General features: G+C 40.3%; 3 protein-coding genes across 7 annotated transcripts; all 3 read left to right on the forward strand.

Annotated features, from left to right (window-relative positions):
- Positions 1–10: 10 nt before the first annotated feature.
- LOC118429414 (dehydrogenase/reductase SDR family member 7B-like) lies at positions 11–5176 on the forward strand. 5 transcript variants are annotated; one of them, XM_035839899.1, is made up of 9 exons: positions 11–155; positions 990–1146; positions 2037–2140; positions 2631–2754; positions 3163–3258; positions 3496–3588; positions 3839–3991; positions 4264–4375; positions 4524–5176. In XM_035839899.1, the coding sequence occupies exons 2-9, from the start codon at positions 1002–1004 to the stop codon at positions 4627–4629; spliced, it is 933 nt and encodes a 310-aa protein (XP_035695792.1). In that variant the 5' UTR covers positions 11–155; positions 990–1001; the 3' UTR covers positions 4630–5176. The 5 variants fall into 5 exon arrangements, with proteins under 5 accessions (XP_035695792.1, XP_035695790.1, XP_035695794.1 ...); XM_035839897.1 differs by lacking the exon at positions 11–155 and adding an exon at positions 331–370; XM_035839901.1 differs by lacking the exon at positions 11–155 and adding an exon at positions 331–370 and having other exon boundaries at positions 3839–3921.
- Positions 5177–6204: 1028 nt separating this feature from the next.
- LOC118429416 (UPF0472 protein C16orf72 homolog) lies at positions 6205–10517 on the forward strand. Its single transcript, XM_035839902.1, has 4 exons — positions 6205–6558; positions 9028–9099; positions 9261–9542; positions 9990–10517. Exons 1-4 carry the CDS (start codon positions 6369–6371, stop codon positions 10214–10216), a joined length of 771 nt encoding a protein of 256 aa, XP_035695795.1. The 5' UTR covers positions 6205–6368; the 3' UTR covers positions 10217–10517.
- Positions 10518–12438: 1921 nt separating this feature from the next.
- LOC118429220 (dynein intermediate chain 3, ciliary-like) lies at positions 12439–19899 on the forward strand. The gene is made up of 16 exons (XM_035839683.1): positions 12439–12607; positions 13350–13581; positions 13948–14109; positions 14457–14575; positions 14728–14870; positions 15243–15496; positions 15862–15984; positions 16344–16469; positions 16596–16649; positions 16772–16815; positions 17131–17266; positions 17555–17701; positions 17994–18161; positions 18534–18626; positions 18782–18847; positions 19041–19899. The coding sequence occupies exons 2-16, from the start codon at positions 13399–13401 to the stop codon at positions 19062–19064; spliced, it is 1842 nt and encodes a 613-aa protein (XP_035695576.1). The 5' UTR covers positions 12439–12607; positions 13350–13398; the 3' UTR covers positions 19065–19899.
- Positions 19900–20888: the final 989 nt, after the last annotated feature.

Consider the following 20888-nt stretch of genomic DNA (forward strand, 5'->3'; position numbering starts at 1 on the left):
TTTCTTAGGCGTCTAATTGTCGCCAGAAATGTCCCATGTAGCGGAGAATTTGTTGCTTTGTGTTGTCCACCTTCCTGGAAGCTCCACTACACGGGCCACCGTGAATCACTTCCGCTTCCGGGGCAAATTGGGACGATACCAATAGCTCATACTAGGTAGATAATAATCATATTGATCTGTAACTTTAATCATAAGAGAGTATTTTTCCATTATAATACACTTTATATATAATATCACAGTATTTTTTTATTATTTAATACTATAGTTCTTTATATATAGATTTTATAAAGTTTTCAATAATGGCAATATCTTATGTCCAACCCGGCTATAAAAATAAACTGTTCCTCTGACCTGTCAGACGCCGGTTGAGGTTGGTGAGATAAGAGTTGTAGTTGCACGTTTTTCATGACTTCATACCTGTTACGGATAGGTATCCTGTGGGTGTAGGTCACATGATAGATCGAGTCTTTGTCCAAAACTGTAAAACTTTGAATGTAATGATTTAAGCATGGTTTTAATAGAGATCTGACTACACCATTGGGCTTAGAGTCACCAGACTCTGTTTGTACAACTAAGACAAAAGTAGTAAACGTTATGATTAGTGTCATATTTATACATAACAGTAAGAGTATATAAACAGGTAGCTATTTTAATTCAGTGACTTTGTCGCACTAGATTAGAATTGGCATATGGCCACTGTATAAGCCCTCTCAAAGAGATCATAACGCATTCCAGCGACAGAAATTCTAGGTAATATGTCAAATAGGGTAAAGTCTCCGTAAAAGAAAATAAAACCCATCTGGACATTGTTATGCAAATAGAAACTATGGTCGAGACAAGGTCTGTTTTCAGTTACCGGTACTTAACCTTTGACATATTACCTACAAATTCCTGTCGCCGCACATGCGTTCTGATCTCTGTGAGAGAGCTTATTCTCACTATCTAAATCTTGTCACTGATCTTAACTACTGTTCTCCATGTCATATCAGTGTACATGAGAGATGCTGACTGTGTACCTAGCTGTTGGAGGCCTGGTAGGGGTTGTCATCCTCTTGATGTTGTCTAGGATAGCCAGGTCCACACATGGGACAACAGTTCAGGACAAGGTTGTCCTGATCACAGGGGCAAGCTCAGGCCTTGGAGAAGGTATGGTATGGTAGCCAAGGAACCCAGTGTAACAACAGACATTTCTAACTAGTCCAAACCTTTTACTTAGCCCTGCAGTTAACTTGCATTGGGTTTGTGAGCTGGTGGCCACAGGTTCAGCATGAGTTTGAATCCAGGGAGCCTGAAGACTATACTAAATGCCTCGTGTGTTTCAGAGCTTCTCATGTTGGCCCTGTGAGTAATGGCAAAATGTGCCACATACCAATATCGAACTTGAAGATTCGAGGATAAATCTGAAAAAGAAAAGGGGAGTAGTGTAACAGTGGAGGTCAAACAGCACCAACTGACCAGTCTCCTGGCTACTAGAATTCCAACCCACTGAACCCAGGCTGTCAGCTCACAAAGTAAATGCACTAACTGCAAGGCTAAAAGGACCGGACCAATTACATCGGTCAGTTAGTGCAATCTTATTGGTTGAAAGGTCCTAATTCCATCTATATATAACCTACTTGGTTAGCGGCACTTGCTGTTGCACTTGCATGGTCCTTATTTCACCTCTCAAACCTCAAAAAGTGTATTACCATTGGGAAGTAGGCACAATCTGAAAAAACTGTGGTTATCAGGCTGACAGCTAGCCTGTGTGTCAACTTGATTGACAGGGAGTATGGGAGCCACTGAAAACTAACTTGGATGGTACCCAGTTTTCTGCTTTTGGAAACATAATCTCAGATGCTGTGTACTGAAATGACACTGTACTAAAATGAATGTATAGGTGCAGTACGAGGTCATGTCAGGATAAGTTGATAAGTGCTAAGGTTGATCCAAGTGCCTGAGTACTAAAGTATATGTTAGATGGAACTGTTCCTGGTAAGATGTAGATGTCATGCAGTGTCATATTGTTGTTACTTGAAATTCATAACTATTTCCAGCATGTGCAGAGGTCTTCTTCCGAGCTGGAGCAAAAGTGATCCTCTTCTCACGGAACAGTGAGAAACTGGAAGCTACCAGTAAAAGACTGCAGACCCTGAATGTTGTAAGTATCCTACAACATGTACACTTCCATACATCTGGAGATCATCTGCCCCCATGACGGTGGAGTGACGCCCACCGAGCCTCACTGCTAATCTGTCTAAAGGTGCCAAAAACACCTACAGATTTGATGCACCAGTGTGTCAACATCTGCACACTTGCCACTAAGACCCATGAATGTTTTTTTTAGATCATATTGACTGGTGTATGTTCATAAGGTGTAACGATATGATAACCCTAGCCCTAGATGTTTTATTGTCGCCTCCATTCTGCTTAAATTTGGACTTTTAAAACACGAATTGTAGAAACATCTAACAGTAACAGGTTGCCATGTTATTTTGCAAAAATCCCTTGCAGCACAATGTACAGGAAATTGTGGTTTGACAGGCTTACACATATTTACATGTAAAGGGGAGTCTAGGGACAACAACATCATTGCATTACTAAACTCTTATCCTGATTACTGACATATAAATGTTTTGGTTTATGTCTAGCCTGAAGTGACCTACTCCCCCGTGATTGTGCCCCTTGACTTGGAGGACTTGGACAGCCTGAGTGACAAGGCTGAGCAGGCTGTACAGTGTCATGGCAGGGTGGACATCCTTATCAACAATGCAGGTATAAGTGTTGTAATGAACCAGATCAGAGCAGTCTATTGCCACAAACAGAAGTAGGCATTGGTTGTAGTCAAGAGTACATTTTAAGAATAAGGGCTCAGAGAAATTCTTTCACAATTCACACTTCTTTTCTAGTTACCAATGGTTAAACATACACAGGTAGTTAAAACTAATGATTATGAAATTGAGAAATCATCTGGTGCACATTTTGTTAAGAAATTGCAGTACTAGAATTAGTAAATTATGATACGTTGTAGTAGAAATAACTATTTATCCTGCATTTCCATCAGCTAATTTTCTTTGGAAATAATACTGCTTTTCATACACCTGCTGCTTTGTGACATAGCAGCAGGGAGTATGAAATACATTTGATTACTAGTGGCAGAATAACATCACTGTCCATGTTTAGGTCTGGGGTACAGAGGTACTTGTCTTGACACCACAACTGCAGTGCATCAGAAAGTGATGATTATCAACTATTTTGGACCTATCACTCTGACCAGAGGTATGCAGATTGATTAATACATTTATCATAGAAACATGTAGAAACCTTTGTCCTTACACCTCTATTAGAGTATGTAACATGTCTGTAAATGGAAGTTGGTATTTGTAGACATTGCTAGTTTCTCATTCAATTTATTTAACATCATATTTCGTTAGGAGTCATGGAGTAGAACTTGGGTGGACATCCCTCTCCACTTGATAAAAATTACAGTGCATTCTGATGTTTCTGTTCATGTAGGCATCATTCAGAACATGGTACAGAATGGTGGCGGACATGTGGTGAACATCAGCAGTGTACAGGGCAGGATGGCCATTCCACACAGGTCTGCTTGTAAGTAACAGTTTGCAAACAGTTTGCCAGAGCTGGAACATAGAAATCTACAACATTCCAACTCATTGTGAATATTTTCTTCTTTCTGCTTTCCTGTCCATTCTTGTGTCATCGCCTAGTTTTCTTGTACCGTATCAATATTTGTACATTTGATCCTAACACTGGATTGTATTTTGTACATTTGATCTCAACACTGGACTGTATTTTGCACATTTGATCTTAACACAGGGCTGTGTTTTCTAATTTGTAGACGCTGCAGCTAAGCATGCCTTGCAGGCATATTCAGACACGCTGAGGGCTGAGATGGCTTCCAAAGGGGTGAAGGTGACAGTGGTGAGTCCTGGGTACATCACCACACAGCACTCTGTCAATGCCATCACATCAGATGCATCTCAATATGGAGGTACGTGTAGGTTCCTCAAGTACAGCAACCACTCAAGAGACTAAGGAAAACTGGCTATGGAGGAGGAATGGTTGTTGTATACAAATATAGGGTCAATAAATGCTAAATATTCTACCATCTAAGTTTAAAAATTCCAACTGTTGTTCAATTGCATCTACACTCAAATCATAGTCCTTTCATTTACAGAAAGATTACAACATGTATCAGAAGCTATTTTCAAAGTAAAACTTGAGTTCAGCCACCTCATACCTTTACCATATTGTTTACTTTAGCTATGGACACCACCACAGCCAGTGGCATGGCACCTGACACAGTTGCTCAGAAGATTCTTCAAGCAGTGGAAAGGGGGGACAATGAACTCATCCTGGCCAAGTTTACTCACAGGTAAAAATCTATGGACTCCAGTACATGATCTTTTGTACAGCCAATACTACTAAGCCACAATCCTATATCATAAATACTATACAGTAATAGACAATCATGTATAACCGAGGTGCCTTAGCTTAAATCCTGTGTCCTTCCATTGTTGCAGGGCTGCAATAACACTTCGCTGTATTGCACCAAGTATGTACTTTGCCATCATGAGGTCCAGAGCAAGGAAAGAAGAGGACAACTACTCTCATCTGAAACAGAGCTGATGATTGAGCACCATATTAATATATATGGGGTCAGCGAAGTACAACATAGCAATTCATGCAATTGAGATGCAACATACATCTGAGTGTCTAGCACTTTTCACTATAAAAGGACTTTCTTCAGTCCAGCAATAGATACCTGGCTTCGATATCAGGAACAATGATGAGCATGAAACAGACAGTATTTTGGACAAAATGATTGTTGAACACCTGCTGCAATATAATTGTGTGTGTGTGCATACACCTGCTGCAATATAATTGTGTGTGTGCTTACACAAATACATTTGTGTGTGTGTGCATGTGTATGTGCAAATGAAATCAGAATCAAATCCTTATAAGTTACTTTGTTGTTTTAGAAGCTAAGCATGCATTTTAGACAAAAATGTTGTAGTCTTATCTTATTTGTTATCATGCTCCTGAGCATTTGCATTTGAAACATTGATGGGCATGACAGCCAGGAGTACAATGTGAACCAGTCAGAATTGCCCTGAAGAAGGTGACAGACGGTCACCGAAACGTCGGTGAGAATAAAGCATTGGTTGTGTAAAAAGAGTCTCTTTATTCAGCCAGGAAACTTTGTGTCCCATGTGCCACTACGCATGACAAGGGGACCACTGTAGGATGTAGGTCCATTTTGTACATGTGTAATGAGTTTTGTATACGTTGATTCTTATGGTAAAACTGGCTGTATTAAATACTAAGTACATTACCAATATTATACACCAATGCAAGATGCACGATAAGCAGATGCAGTGCACAGTAACTAACTGAATCCTGAATTGTCAAAAGAAATTAGTATGGGACCTTTTGTAATACAATGTATCATCAATGTGTCACTGTATTTTTTGTAGCGTACAGAAAGTTAATTTCTTTGTCAGCAAAGTTTTAGCTACCTGACCTGTAACAAAAGGAACTCAGTGTCTCTACCATTGTTGGATACTAAGTAGACAATGAACTCAGGTGATAGCTTGTACAAAAGGGTGCCAGACAGACTGAAGTTGCTAATTGTCTACTGGGGACTGTGAAAGATAGGATAAACATGAAGTAATTAGCCAATCTGAGATACTGGGTATAGCATCATGCGATGCTTTTTTGTTGATAAATTCTTGAATTGTAATTAATGGGTAACTTGAGGGCAATGAACAAAGATATATTTTATTTCTGGCTATTTGACAAACATGATGGAAGCACTGAAAATTTATGACATGAAGTTCAAAAGTCAAACATCATTATGATTATCTTGTTAGATTAGAGCAAGTAGGCTTAACCTCCTTGGTTAGATTAAGTAACGTTTTAGTTCCTGAAGCTTTAATGATTGATTTAATAGGAATCCAAAGACATTGGTCCTCTTTAGATTGTCCAAGGATTGTCACAATGCACCTGCTTCAGAGATTGTTATCACACAAACACTGTAATATAACGGGCAAAAAGCTAGTCAGAAAGGATCATGTTATATCCAAATCTAATGATAATCTGACAAATATTGCTGGAATAATTTTTCTAGTGACGAAACAGTTGTGGTGATGAACTTTAACCTTCTGTCGCACGTACAGCACCAGATTGGGTAATCAGGGGCGTGTTTGCTATCCCACAATTCCTAGAGCGAGCGTCAGCAGAGAAGAACGAGAAGACGTTTCCAGTTCGGGTTGCTCTTGTCTCTGCCGACTTTTTCAGCCAATTTAGCCAACCTATCCCTCCGTAAGCCCACCAAAACCTGCCAGATACACAAAAGAGTGTACGTAATGGCAGACGGTGGGGAGGACTGCAGCGACTGGCTGCGCAGCTGGAACCAATTCGAGCAGCAATGCGTGGAGGAAGTGGAGGGAGAGGGGAACATGGAGGAACGGCTAGCCGGGGAGAGGGAGGACGTGGCGCAGAAGCTATGGCTCTCCTTCCAGAACTCCGCTACGGCCGTAGCACAACTCTACAAAGGCAAGTTACCGGAGAAATAAACCTCCGTGTATAGCGGCATTCTTTCATGGAAGAATATATTCGGTTGGAGACTGAAAAGTCTCGCTGAGAGGGCGTCGGTCAGCTGAAGACAAACTGATTTTTGTCTTTCGCCGCGCTTCCGCGGCGAAAGGCAATCAGACCGATATTAGATTTCTGTCCGTCCGTCCGTCCGTCCGTCCGTCCGGGTCGACCATGCCATACCGTGCTAGCGAGATATTCTACCCTGCAGATTCGACGGTATGTAACGTTATGACATACGTATCGGCCTACCATGAATGTGCTGCTTGGTTTCTGCATGGCTTATAAGCAGGAATTTGCAGAGACGGATGTGAACGGTGAGGATTTCTTCGTAAGATTGTATACAATTTATAAACTAACATGTTCGCTGTTTGGTTATAATAAAACAGACATTGTAGAGAACAGTTTGACATGTGATTTACTTTGTTTTATGGAAAATCACCGCTACAAAATCTAGAATTGTGTAAGATGCGTGCGCCGCATCTGACATGGTGTGGGAGGGGGGCGTATTCGGAAATTTCTTACTCTAAGAAATTTCAGGCTATTTTCGGATGCGTTGAAAATAGAATTACCCACATTTAATTTATAATTTCGAAAGGGAAGATTCTGACCGAGCTCGACGGAGTGAGTCTGACGCGTGACGTCACGACTCCGTCAAGTAAAAGCATAATTGCGTTACTAAAAGAAACGAAACGTTCCATTAAACATACCACGGACCTGTTTTAGTTTAAAATATCTACCTTTCACATGATCTTGCCATTAAAAAAAATATTTCCATTACTGTATATGCCATGTTAATATTTTATGTTGTTTATGGTGACAATACTTTGTTTGTTCTTGCAGAAATTCAGGACACATCTACTGATAAATTTGATTACTACAGTGCACTTTCATAAAACCCTGTTGTACTGTAACAGAGCCGTTCTTAACAGCGAAACAATCCGAATAAAGTTAACATCATTCATGCAGTTGTGTTATTATACAGTTCAAGTAAAATATACTCTGTGAGAACCACTACCTTACTAAACAGTTATATAACCTAGCACTTGACCAAACTGTGCCAGAGCTGCCAACGTTGCAGACTTGGCACCCACGCTTGACCAACTTTGCCAAACATTTTTACCTACACAATATAAGTAAGCGAAAGACTAGCTTTTTTCAGAAGCTCTTGTTTTTAAACAGTACAGTGTAGTCTATAAGCCACCACAGCTGGCCATTATAGTGACATAATGCCTGCTTCTTTGTTATCAGAATCATGTGTAACATAAGTCATCGACTTAGTTTAAATTTTGTCTGGCAAATTACTTGTAGTTTCGGCCAGGATTGGAACAGAAAAGCAATCCCCTTTCTTCCCAAATACCCCCCCCCCCTTCACAGTATATAATGTCCAGCATAACTTACGTCTACAAGCTGTAAATTGATCATGATAGACAATAACACTTGTATGGTAAAATCCTCGATAATAACATTTTATGCTACACGTACATGTTTTTTCAAAAGTTATGATTAAAACATTTGTGGAATTTTGACTGCAAATTACACAACCTGATACAGCTTTGACATAATGGTTTGTGATCAATAATGTCTGTAGCATCTACACTATTCAGGATTGTGTCTTAGAATGGTGGGAATGTAGGCAGATGGCATCAGACAGGAGGGCATGAATTTTGTGCGTGAAAAAAATTAATGTACTTACAGTTATACAAAGCATGTTATAGACAAAAGACCATTGGTATGGAAATTGTGGTTAATCACGTATAAGTTAAGACTGCCTATTGTAGTCATTGCATAACATTAAATCTCTCAAATACTAATATATATTAGCTTTTATCCTTCTAGAACATACTCTGTGTTTCAGTTAGCAGCTCCAGTTATATTTTATCATCAAGTTCCAACTTGTTCTGTCCAAAGATAACATCCAACACAACCATCTGTTTATCGGACAATGATTAACAAGGTGTTGTTTGTGTAGAACATAAACATATGGTTCAAACATTCTATGAACTTTGAACTTTCTATGTGGTATTAAATAAGTGTTGGCTTGTAGTTAGTGTAAATGACTCTTTATAAAGCGCACTTGAACATCATTCTTTCAAAACAACACGTTCCTGGCTAGTTGTGTGCTAGTGTACATCCCTCGTATATTGTTGGTTCAAGAACGTCCTTGGTTGGTGGATGCAACTGATGGTAGATTTTAGAAGGAAAGCTGGATGGAATACAACATTACAAGAACATTGCTAAAATTCTACTAAAATTGCTTAATGATAAGGTTTGGTGCAACTCTCTAGGTACAGTAGTACATGTAGTATTACAATACATAACTAGACTCAGAGTGCTTAAGGGTAGGCCAGTCTTTTGAAGTTATGTGGATAGTTGTTGTGGACTGTGTTTAGTTTAATGTACTAATGGCATTGTTGTTTGTCCCATCAGATCGTGGGCAGGGCTCCCATGTGTGGCAAGTGTTCCAGAATGCAGCCCAGGCAGTCACCCTCCTGTACAAAGGTATGCGATATCTACACATCAACTAGAATATGGTTTTCAATGTTGTATTTTTATGTTCACTTCCAGTACAGTTCTTGTTACACGTAAGTATCTAGACATTTTAGAATGAACCACTGTTGACACAGTTCTAACCTTTGTCCCACCACAAATGGGTGTTACAGATAGCATAGATGCCAACAAGCGGTCTGAGGACTTTGGCATTCAGTGTGGATACCAACGCCGGACACGGGACGTTGTTGCCTGGGCCAAGAAGCGTCGTCGCCACATCCGTAGGGAAGAACTGCTCGCCTTTCTGTGTGGAAAGACTGTGCCATCACGGACTGGGTCCCGCAGCCCTCCCCGCAGCACACGGGACAGTCCTCGCCTCGGCAGCCAGGAATACGCACCTTCGCACCAGTCAGAAATAGATTTACAGCCGTTTAAGGACGCCATAGCCTTACAAGGTAAGGAGACTGGATACTCGGCTAAAACTTTCCACCTGCAATATGCAGAAACTTGTTCTAGATTGCAGGTAACAGCATAGGCAACTTGCAATTTTTCAGGATTTCCAAGCTATTTAAGTTGGTATTATAAACCAGAAAACTAAAGCTTGTTTTCTATTTTGAAACGGGAAGGAACATTATCTTGATTGTTTGCAAAATGTTTTTCCCAATTGCAAGAAAAAATGTTTAACAAGGTCATTATTGCATGTAACAGAAAAAACATATTTCAAGCCCTGGTATATGAATGACTACTGTTCATCCTTGCTATACAGCTTTAATCTGTTATTGAGCTTATTCAAAACACATCGTTCATATGTCTTGTGTTCTCTTTGTGTTTGTTACTAACCAGCGGTGTCAAAATGTACAGGTTTTTAATGTTTCTGTGTTCTTGTGTTTGTGTACTTGCAGGGCTAAATGGAGCCATGGCCAGTTTCGGACTCCGCACCCCAACCTCTCCCTCCCATAACATGCACAGCACCCCCAGCCGTAGACGGAACCTAGGAGAACTGCACGCATTTATAAGTGAGGAGTTTGCCAATCACATGGACAGCAACTCTCCCAATGGGCGAAAACGGTCCTCTGGGAACGACCTCCTCGGAGACTCTCCCGTTCACAAGAGAAGTCGACACCTATGAAGGACCCACGCTCTCGTGCAACCTCCAGAGTGGCAATGCTACTAGCAAGTCTGTTTGCTCTAGCTTGTAGCAGCTATTGCTAAAGTCATCTCAGCTCAATGCTTCCCATGCTAATGTTAATGTACAGTGTATACACCAGTGTAGAGACATGTGAATGAGCATTATCCAAGTAGGACACCTCAGTTGTGTCATTCAAAAGCTGCTGATTCGCTGGTGGCATGTTTGATGTACCATAGCCAATGAGGCACGTTGTTGCTGCCTTTATCAGTTCCTTTGTAGGATTTCACTTTAGAGTGTGAAATGAAAAGGAACATGTAGCAAGAAATATCAATAAACGTTCCATTTAGCTGGCTATATGACTCATGCATTGTGATCATACAGATTCCTGTATGGACTGGACAAACTGCTTGCCTTAAGATTATCTCCTTTAGTCCGTTGGTGCAAAAATTAATTACTTATATGTATCTTAATCACTGCCAAAAATGTGACAACAAAAAAGTCCAGCTCTCTCAATTTATTGACACCATTCTCCTGATGAAGATTCCAAGGTCTATTTGTTGACAGTAATTTACAGAAAGAAAAAGCACATATGCTGTTAGTCATTGGTTATGGTACATCTAAGCTTCCAGTCTTTTGTTTATACTATATTTTTCTCTGCGCTACTTGCCTTATAAGTATGAGCAACATATCTGTTCAGCAGGTTGCAAAAGAGCTATATGCATTCTCTATCAGTGACAATGGAGAAGTGTACATATAGAGTTATACATGTATTAACATGATTATTTATATCAAAGTGCATGCATATACTTCCATTTGAAGGAAGTATGTTACATGCAAATTCTGTTATATGAAAGCATGCTGGTTGCTGTCTCAAGCAATAAAGTATGAGAAAGCAGTTTCCTTACTTTAAGTTGTTGTTACTCTTTAACACATTTGTTTGTTGTTTCAATGTTCAGCAAAAATAGTGTAGAAGTCACTTTGAAGCATGGATTTGATTGTCAAAAGTCTTCCCTATCTGTATTTTGATTACAGTTTACTTTCTTTCTGATTTCTTTGTTTGGTTATGAGCATAGCAAGTTTCTATTTAGAAGACCCCCAAAGGTACAATAAGTACATGGTGTTTGATGAAGTATCTGGTTTTCTAGCAAACAATCATGATTGTGACTTGCAAGCAAAACCCCCTACTGCCCATTGAAAGTACAGACATGCAGACCAAAAAAATCCCATCACAGCATGCAAAGTAAAAAAGACAAAAACAACAGGTGTATGTATTGACCATTGGTAAACTATCAATTGGTCTGTGTGAGCTAAAATGAAATGTGTATAGAAAATATGGAACATTTCCTAACATCCCACCAATAGAATAAAAGTCCACTGTGAACAAATGCATCATTGTGAAATTGCTTGTCTGGAAGGAAACGTCTGGAAGGAGAGAGTGGACCTGGTCTGGGCAAGCAGCCCGCGATGTTGATGATGAAATTGCTTGTGTGATCGCATATATAACATGGAAAATCCTGTTACTTGGCAAAATCCTGTAATTTGTTATAAGCTCAGTCAGTTTGGATTTGTTGGTAATGTGTATTTTCCTGCTTTTTGATAGGGACAAACATTCATAATGCTGAAAATCGAGCTACTTGTAATTTATAGCCTGGATGCCAGACTGTTTCCAGGATATATACAGCCCATCTTCTCGCTCTAGGGCCAACATTCCCCCAAGGAATTTTAAAGCAGTTCCCCTGAGTTAGAACCTGATAAACGTAGTGTGAGTACTAAGTACCATGTTAGCAAGCAAAAGTATTGAGCCAGTAGTCACTATGAAGGATGTACTCAGGCTAAGATAAACGCTCACCATAGATGTTATTGAGATCGGCTGGTATCTAGGATAATAATCTAGGGCTCCTGGATGATTGCAGAATGGGGATGTGTGTGTGTGCAGTTGTATTATGGCATTTTATTCTAAGGCAGATAATGCATATGGTTGACAGTTAAATTTAGGTTTCTGATTTTGTAGATTTTATTAATTCTAAACTGTTGATAAATATTCATCTTGCTTACTAGGGACGATTATCATCGTACTCCTGGTGTCAAATTATTAGTGCTAACTTGTAACTAGCTGTGGGCATAGTAGCTTTTTGTGTGAAGAGAGTTTGGAAGTGCGTCACGCGTTACGAAACAAGATATTTTTAGTTGCAGTTTGGATATGATTTACTAGGTGTCGCTGTAGCACGCCCGAGCCGTCGCGTAGCAACCGCAACATTGTGGTTCCAAGGAGAAGGCGCCATCTTGGATCTCTAAACACAATAGCAAGAAGTTCTGAACTTAGGGGAGGATTTTAACAAGAGTTTTTAGCGGCAGGGCTGTTGTAAGCAAGAGGCGCTGCCACTGCAATCGGTAAGTTTTCTGTTCTTTTCAATATTTTTGCCAAATAGACCACACAGCTGTTGTCAAACGAGGGAAAATGTTTTAGTCGTCAGATCGTCAAGGCCCCCCTCCCTCCCTGACCTAGAAACAACTATCATGTTTCTTGACAACAAGGAATCATATTTTGTACTAAAAAATTAGCATCGTCAGCCTCTGAAAATTATGTCTGGTTTCAGAAAATTCAGAGTTGTGATTGTAAGGGTGATCTTTGGGAAATGTTTGGAAGTCAAAAGTGAATTTTGATGCCGATGGGAATGGGAAAACATGGCTATTTGCCTGTAGGTGAAAGTTATTACCTCACCGTCTTACTTGGAGAATTTACACAAATGTATTGCGCTCAAAGGAACATTTGTACTCTATTTCGTCCACTTTGGCCCTCTCTGAAGTTTTCTTCGTAACTCAAGAAGCAAAAGTATTGATAGAATGGCCAAATCAAAGACATGCTTTAAAAAGAAATTAATGATTCAAGATGCTGAGTGCTGTTCTATCAAAAGTATAGTGGAAATAGTGACGGACAGAAACTCATTTAGATGTTTCAAATGTATCCAGATAATCCAAGTTGGGCCACAATGTTTTGCATTCTCCTAATCTTACAACAGACCGAGGTTTATAAGTTTCCTGCCATCACCACATAGAAATGTTTGTTACAACAGGTGTAGTGTAGAATACCATGCCACATGATAATATTCTACCTCTGTGTATGTTACCACAGGTGCAGCGTAGAATCTTCTCCCCCCGTCTAGCCCGGCACAGACCCAGCCATGGAGATTGTGTACGTCTACACCAAGAAGAGGCTCGAGTTCGGCCGGCAGTGTAACTTCTCGGACCGCCCCGCGGAGTTGCACGTTGACCTGGCGCCGGACGACAAGCTCGTCCACGACTTCATCGAGAAGGACCCATGTGACTCTGGGATACAGTGTGCACAGGAGATGTCTGAACATGAGGTCAGCAGAACAGCTCTCATAAGACATCTGAAAAAAATTGTTGTTTCTAATTTTGTTATTGAGCTTCAAGCCTTAAAACTAGCTCACTCCTCCAGGAACTGTCTCCTGAGTCTCCTCCATTCTTGTACGGCTTCTTGGCACATACAGAAATTTTAGCCTGTCCATCAAAAAAATCTGAACTGTAACCAATTGATGTAACTGATGAAAATGTATTTTCATGAGCTTAAAATGACTGATTTAACGACAAAAATAAAAAAATTGGGCTCCCAAACTATGACTGGGACAGAAAATAATTCAAAGCTGGTCCAGGAGTAACCCTATGACTGTGACTGTTAAGTAAATGTCTCCTTTTCTCCCTACCCACAGGTGAACACAGAACGTTTTGAGTCGGAGAGTCGCGGGGTGAACCATGTGGAGGGCGGCTGGCCCAAGGACGTGAACCCACAGGAAGTGGAACAGACCATCCGATACCGTAAAAAGGTGGAGAAGGATGAGATGTATGTCAACACCATCCTGCAGCTGGGCAGTGTGAGTATCATAATGTCAAGTATGTAGAAATCTCATATACAGATCGAAGCCCCAAGTGTATCTCATATATTTAGACGTAGGGGCTACCAAATTTGCATGAGTTTCTGTTAACAGTTGGAAATTGCAGTCAGCTTTTACTCAAGACCAATTCTTAACTACAAAACACAGCAAAAAACAAAAAATTGTTACATGATTTAGACAGATAGCATCAATTTAAAATCTGTAATCTAAACCTTGTATTCAAATGTCATTTTGAAGTAGCTGTAACTTGCATGTGGCTAAAACCTTTTAATTTTTCATCATGAATTGTGTTCAAGTCTTGACGTATCTTCCCTATCACACACCAGGTCATGGAACACTGCATCAGGCAAAACAATGCCATTGACATCTACGAGGAATATTTTGATGACACGACACAGGAGTCCGCAGAAGAGCCGTCATCCGCCAAAACCATCAACGTCTTCAGGTAAAAAGTTTAAAGAAGATCGAAACTATATTTTAAGCTTATTTATATCAACTACACATTATGATTAATACTTAGTAGTGTTTGCAAGTGAGGTGTAGCAATGTTAGGCTATGACTGTTACTAATTGTATCATTCATGCTCATGTATTCCAGAGATCCCAATGAGATCAAGCGCACAGCGACCCATCTGTCCTGGTACCCAGATGGTGCTAAGAAGCTGGCGGTGGCCTACTCCAACCTGGAGTTCCAGCGTTCCTCCCCTGACACCAGTCTGGACTCCTATATCTGGGATATTGGTAAGTCAACTGTCATTGGCCATACATGTAGGTTCTCTACTTATCATCATTGCATAGTAATATTGAATTCTAGTTACATCAACTATCATTGGGCATAGGTGCTCTACTTATTATCATTACATAAAAACATGGAGTCCTAGTTACACCAAAGACCAGAAATAGTGGATCAGTGGATTCAAATAGCTGGGTGCCATCTCACTGGAATATGAAGTTCAACCCACAATGGTACATAATCTAATCAAAGTTATCTAATTACCATAAAGTCTGTTTTTAAATAGCTAACAGTTTTTAATCATGGAGGGCAATGGGCAGAGATGCCTTTACACAGGTTACCTTTACTGACATGTACTTGTGCCCCCCTCCCGCACACAGAGAACCCCAACAAGCCTGAGATGACCCTGAAGCCTGTCTCCCCCCTGGTGTGTCTGGAGTACAACCCGAAGGACTCCCACATCCTCATGGGGGGCTGCTACAACGGCCAGATCGCGTACTGGGACACGCGGAAGGGCAGCCAGCCCGTGGAGCTGTCATTGGTGGAACACTCTCACCGCGACCCCGTGTACAAGGTCATCTGGTTACAGTCCAAGACTGGCACTGAGTGTTTCACAGCCTCCACTGATGGACAGGTAGGGGCGAACAAGATTCTATGGAACCTTTTTAGGGGTTCTGTCACAAAGCATGTTTGAAAAGATATGTTTGTAGCCTTGTGTCGTCCTGGGAGTTTTTAATTTGTTTCAGGGACGCTAGTCTTAAAATAATTTTGTTTTGCCTTAACAATTTTTGAAATGACTTTTTTTATGTCCATCCCTTCTTCTATGTCTTGAAGGAAAAGTACCAGCTGAATAAAAACACTCAAATGTTCTCACCATGTGTATCCTGTAGATTTGTGTATTTATTTATCAATTTGGCTGTTCAGCACACACAGCCAGGGTCACCGAACTAGACAACAGTCCTGACTACGGTAATTCTGAAATTTCCCCTCTGGTTGCAGGTCCTGTGGTGGGACACTCGTAAGCTGGGTGAGCCCACGGAGAAGCTGATCTTGGATCCCACCAAGAAGATGAACATTGACAATGCCCTGGGTGCCATCTCACTGGAATATGAACCCACCATGGTACAGAACCTACTCATGATCTTTTAACACTAAGATTCAAAGTTGTTGAGAATTGAAGTGATTGGAGTTTTTCTATTGTTATACTTATAGTATAGTTATCTAGCAAATAGGACAATGGTTTGGTATATGTCATATATATAAAGTTTTTAATGCATTTAACTCACAAAGAAGACAGTTTAAGTGACTTTCTGCAGGAATCTGCCTATGTGCCATGTCCTTGGTGCTGAAAACCAGGTTATGGAACATTCTAATGTGAGGTCCATGATGTTTAGTAAGGCTTATTGTTTTAAAGTGAAGTCAATTTATTAATGTACCCTACTTTTATGAATTGATTCTATACTTGATGTTTGTTATTTCAGCCCACCAAGTTCATGGTCGGTACAGAGCAAGGGTCGGTGGTGAACTGTAACAGGAAGGCAAAGACTCCGGCAGACAAGATCGTAGCCCTGTACACTGGTCACCATGGGCCCATCTACGCACTACAGGTTAGCATTAGAACTTAATTGTTCTTCAAAAATAATTAAAAAGCTGTGAGCTAAAAGTCTTCACAAAGCATATATATAAAGCTTGAGTCCAATCGAGATCATGATCTTTTTCTTATTTTCCCACAGAGAAACCCGTTCTTCCCTAAGAACTTCCTGACAGTTGGTGACTGGACTGCAAGGGTATGTGGGGTCATGATTTAAGAATTTTTGTCTTGAAGGTCATTTATTTGTTGTGAGTGGGATAATTGAAGGCTGTAGAAATTGTATGTTTTAATGTTAATGTTTGTTTTCTTTCCCTTTAGATCTGGTCTGAGGATATCAGAGAATCATCTATCATGTGGACCAAAGTAGTCATACAAAGTTATATGATTACTGTAGAGAGCTTAAAGTAGTTTGGGGCGCCAGATGTCATTTTTCCCCTGTTTGGTTCCTATGCACCGTGCTATTACATGTCCACCTAGGGCAAAAAAACTGGCAAGGAAACATTTGTGTAAAAGATACATTCAACTATATCTTATAGTTTTAGCTGTAGAGTTAAAACATGTAATCATTTAGAAAATGATGATAAAGTGATTGATTGTATGCATAATTGTACTCTTCAGTACCTCACTATATGTTTAGTCTTTCAGCATCAACTCACGGCATGCCCTCTCTCCCACAGATACCACACGTCGTACCTGACTGACGGGTGTTGGAGCCCTGTCCGTCCTGCTGTCTTCTTCACTACCAAGATGGACGGCACCTTAGATGTCTGGGACTACCTGTTCAAACAGAAGGACCCCACCCTTAGTCTCCAGGTACAACCATGTCGATAAATTCTTATCTTAGTAGCCAATGTAATTTTATCTCTGTGAAAAAAGAGGTCTTGTGATAAATTGTTGTGTTTGTTTCTTTATTTTGATGTGTGTCCACAGTTACGTGAATATTGCAGATTCTCAAGATGTACTTAAAAGCAGAAGTGGTGTAACTTGGAAAAATGGAATTCTGGTTTGGCTCATTATAATGATATAATTGCTTTCATAAGTTAGACTTGAATCAGATAAACGTACTCCAGACACCTGATACATGTGTTCTCGTTCCTGCAGGTGTGTGATGAAGCCCTGCACAGCGTACGTGTCCAGGACAATGGGCGCTGGCTGGCGTGTGGTTCTCACAGCGGTACAACCACCCTGCTGGAGCTCTCGGACGGACTGTGTGTCATGCCGCGTAATGAGAAAGTCCTGGTCACAGCGGTGAGTCCGAATGTAACAACTTGAAAAACTTTCACAACACTCCTAATCTCATTCCTGACACATTACACCCAAAGCAAGTTTATTTGTTATAATTCTCTTCCCTTGTGAATATTAAAGAAAAGATATCATATATCAATTTTCCTACAATGTCCTAATTTTGTCATGAGAGGGAATATTAAAACACTGCTGTTAAATGTGCTAAGATGATATTTAAATCTACTTCTTGGAGTACAGAAGAAGAACTTAGGTAGAGGAGAACTGACTAGTGCTAACCTCCTGTGTTGTCCCACAGATGTTTGAGCGCGAGACCAAGCGTGAGAAGATCCTGGAGTCCCGGCACAGGGAGATGAGACTGAAGGAGCGCAGTAAGAGCGAGCAGGGAGGCGGCGGGGACGATCACGCGGAGCGGGAGGGCGAGGGCGATGAGCCGGAGGAGGACCTGGTGGCACGGGCTGAGAAGGTGAGATGGGAGGAGTCAGGAGGAAACAGCAGATACAATGATGTACCATTTGGCTCACCCCTGAGGCGTGGCCAAAAAATGGGGAGAGGAAATCTGTAGTCAATACTAAAGTATGGTTAGCATACGTGGAACTAGTGGACTTGTTGGAGTATTGAAGACTTAGCCATCAGGAAGAATTGTGAAATAATAGGAGACAAAGACAACAGGATGAGGCAAGATGTCAATGTTGACTGTTAGATAAAAAAAGCAAGATCAAGATTTGACCCTTTTTTTGTCATTAAGCTTGGGATGTTGTAAGACTTTAAAGGTACACATTAGAGTATCTCCAGAAGATGTTGATGCTTATACAAATCTGAATTTGTGTTCCTTCAGGAATTCTATGAAGCAATTGAGGCGGAGAAGAAGGACAGAGCAGCAAAGGAGGCCAAGAGGAACGAAGCCCTGAAGAAGGAGAATGAACTACAGGTAAGGGCAAACAAATACATGGAATAGACATAACATTTTTTGGGAGGGGGTGGGGTGGGACATAAAGGAAATACATAATTATATAGTAGTCTGGAATATGTGCATTATAAACCATCTGTTTTGAAGGAAAGTTAAGATTAGTTGTGTTATTTCAGGGTGAGGTGATCATGGAGGAAGATGGGGAGGAGAAAGTGAACGGACATCCGGAGAAGGACGGAGGGGTAAGCGTTACTTCATAAATTTTTACACAAAAATCAAGCACAGACAACTGAAAAACAGATACAACTGAAGAACAGATACAGACAGAAATTACAATTACAAATTACAAATTTAAATATTCCCTGATTTACAGTCATATTTCTGTTGCTTGCACGAAATTTGTACCAGGATTGACTCTTCTTTCCCTCTCCCCAGACCCCAGATAATTCCGCAGAGTGAAGAGACAACACATGTGGAGGAGCCAAAGCCACCAGTGCTGCTGTGATCAGCTCAGAATTGATCTGAAGACTTAGATAGAGAAAAGCTATACACCTGAATATACTTGTTTCTGCACCGGTGTTCTATTATTTTGTACATATTTGCTGAGTTTTTGAAGCTTGGAAGAAACTTGATAGTTGTACATCTTTGCATTGCATATACTGCAACTCTAGAGAATTTAGTCCCTGGGAAAACAAACTGATTTTGAGATCTCTTAAGTTTACTTTTCAAAGAATATATGTTACTTAACAGTAAACTGTATTTGTATCTGTTCGTCTTACAATATGTATTAGGTTGCAAGCTTTGGTAACCCCCAAAAGCAGCCGGCAGTTTGACTCAAAACTGAAAAGTTTTTGAACAGACTGTAACTACTATCTCATCTAGTGACTTCTCTCTATGTAAGACTACATTGCATATGAATGTGTATATCATTAGTTTGTCCCAGAGATAAGTCATTGGACTTGGTGTAAAATACAGACATGGTGTGGTTTGGGGTTTTTACTTCACAAATCTGTATAGAAATTATTATGTTTGTGGGTTGAATTCTGTGGTATATGTATTTTCAAATACCCTATTTCTCATCCTGTTCAAGGCCAAAATGTCACTGAATACATGATAAAGAGGAATTCATATGTACATTAATTCTACAATTTTTTTGTGGCAGAGATATTTTGTGCAAAAAAAGACTATTCTATCTGAGGAATTGTTGTGAGATTTCAGTTTTGTATTCATATCTGTGAGATTCTGTGAACAGGGTTGTACATAAACTGATTTAATAAACTGTTCTGAAGAATCAGTGTGTTTTTATTGATTATTTTGCAGACAGCAACATCCACACTCATCTTGAAATACAATTTATATTAATCATACTGTGGGCTCACTCCTGCTTTTTTGTTTTCCTCAAACATTGAACAGAATAACAAAACTGAGTGAGTAAGATGAGTGAGAGTGAGTTAATGAGTCAGTGAGGGAGTGCAAGAGAGTGAGTATGAGTGACCAACCGAGTGGATATTCCTAGCATTGGGCATTTTAGGGATGATGGGCCTTGCACCTATCGGTATTTGTCCTACTCTTGCTATAGCTCCTCTAACCCAAAGGATACTGGAGTTACGGATATATGACGTATAACAGGCTCCTCGCATCTTGTATGCAATGTGACTGGCACATGCAGGTCATCGTCCCTTTAAAGAGATTAATTCTGGGGAACTCCGCCACCTGTAGGGTCCTATTCACGATATCTTACCGTCCCCGCAACAGGAAGCTGTTGGTTGTTACTTGTAATGTTATTGCACTGTTCTCCCACGAGGTTTATAATTATGAAAGATTGAAAGCATGAAAGAAAATAAGTTAACAGGAGGAGTGAGTGTAAGAAATGGTTCTCTGAAGGTAAGACTGTAAAATGAGGAAATCTTATCCATGAGTTGGGGGCGTCGTCCGTGCGGCTGTTGAAGGTACTGTTACCAGGTGATGTAAATGTCCGTCTAAGGACAGAAAAATTCACCAGACGAGTGTTTAACTTGGGCAAAACCTTTAACATTTCGAGGTGGTCGGTAATTGGAACTTAATTGCACAGAACTTGTCAGAATAACTGTTCCGCGCAAACACATTGATCAACCTATTCTTGTCGGTAACAATTGGCTTACTGGGCCCCTGGCCAATTAACGAATGTATCTTTATACTGTTCAAACTAACCTTTGAACCATATATTTTCCTTTCTTCTGCACCCTAAGCTAGGATACCTGTGATTGTTTGTGTTGTGGAGCTTTGTGCTTAGTACCTTTTACC

The sequence above is a fragment of the Branchiostoma floridae genome, chromosome 13 (genome assembly GCF_000003815.2).
Source record: "Branchiostoma floridae strain S238N-H82 chromosome 13, Bfl_VNyyK, whole genome shotgun sequence".
Classification (NCBI taxonomy): domain Eukaryota; kingdom Metazoa; phylum Chordata; class Leptocardii; order Amphioxiformes; family Branchiostomatidae; genus Branchiostoma; species Branchiostoma floridae.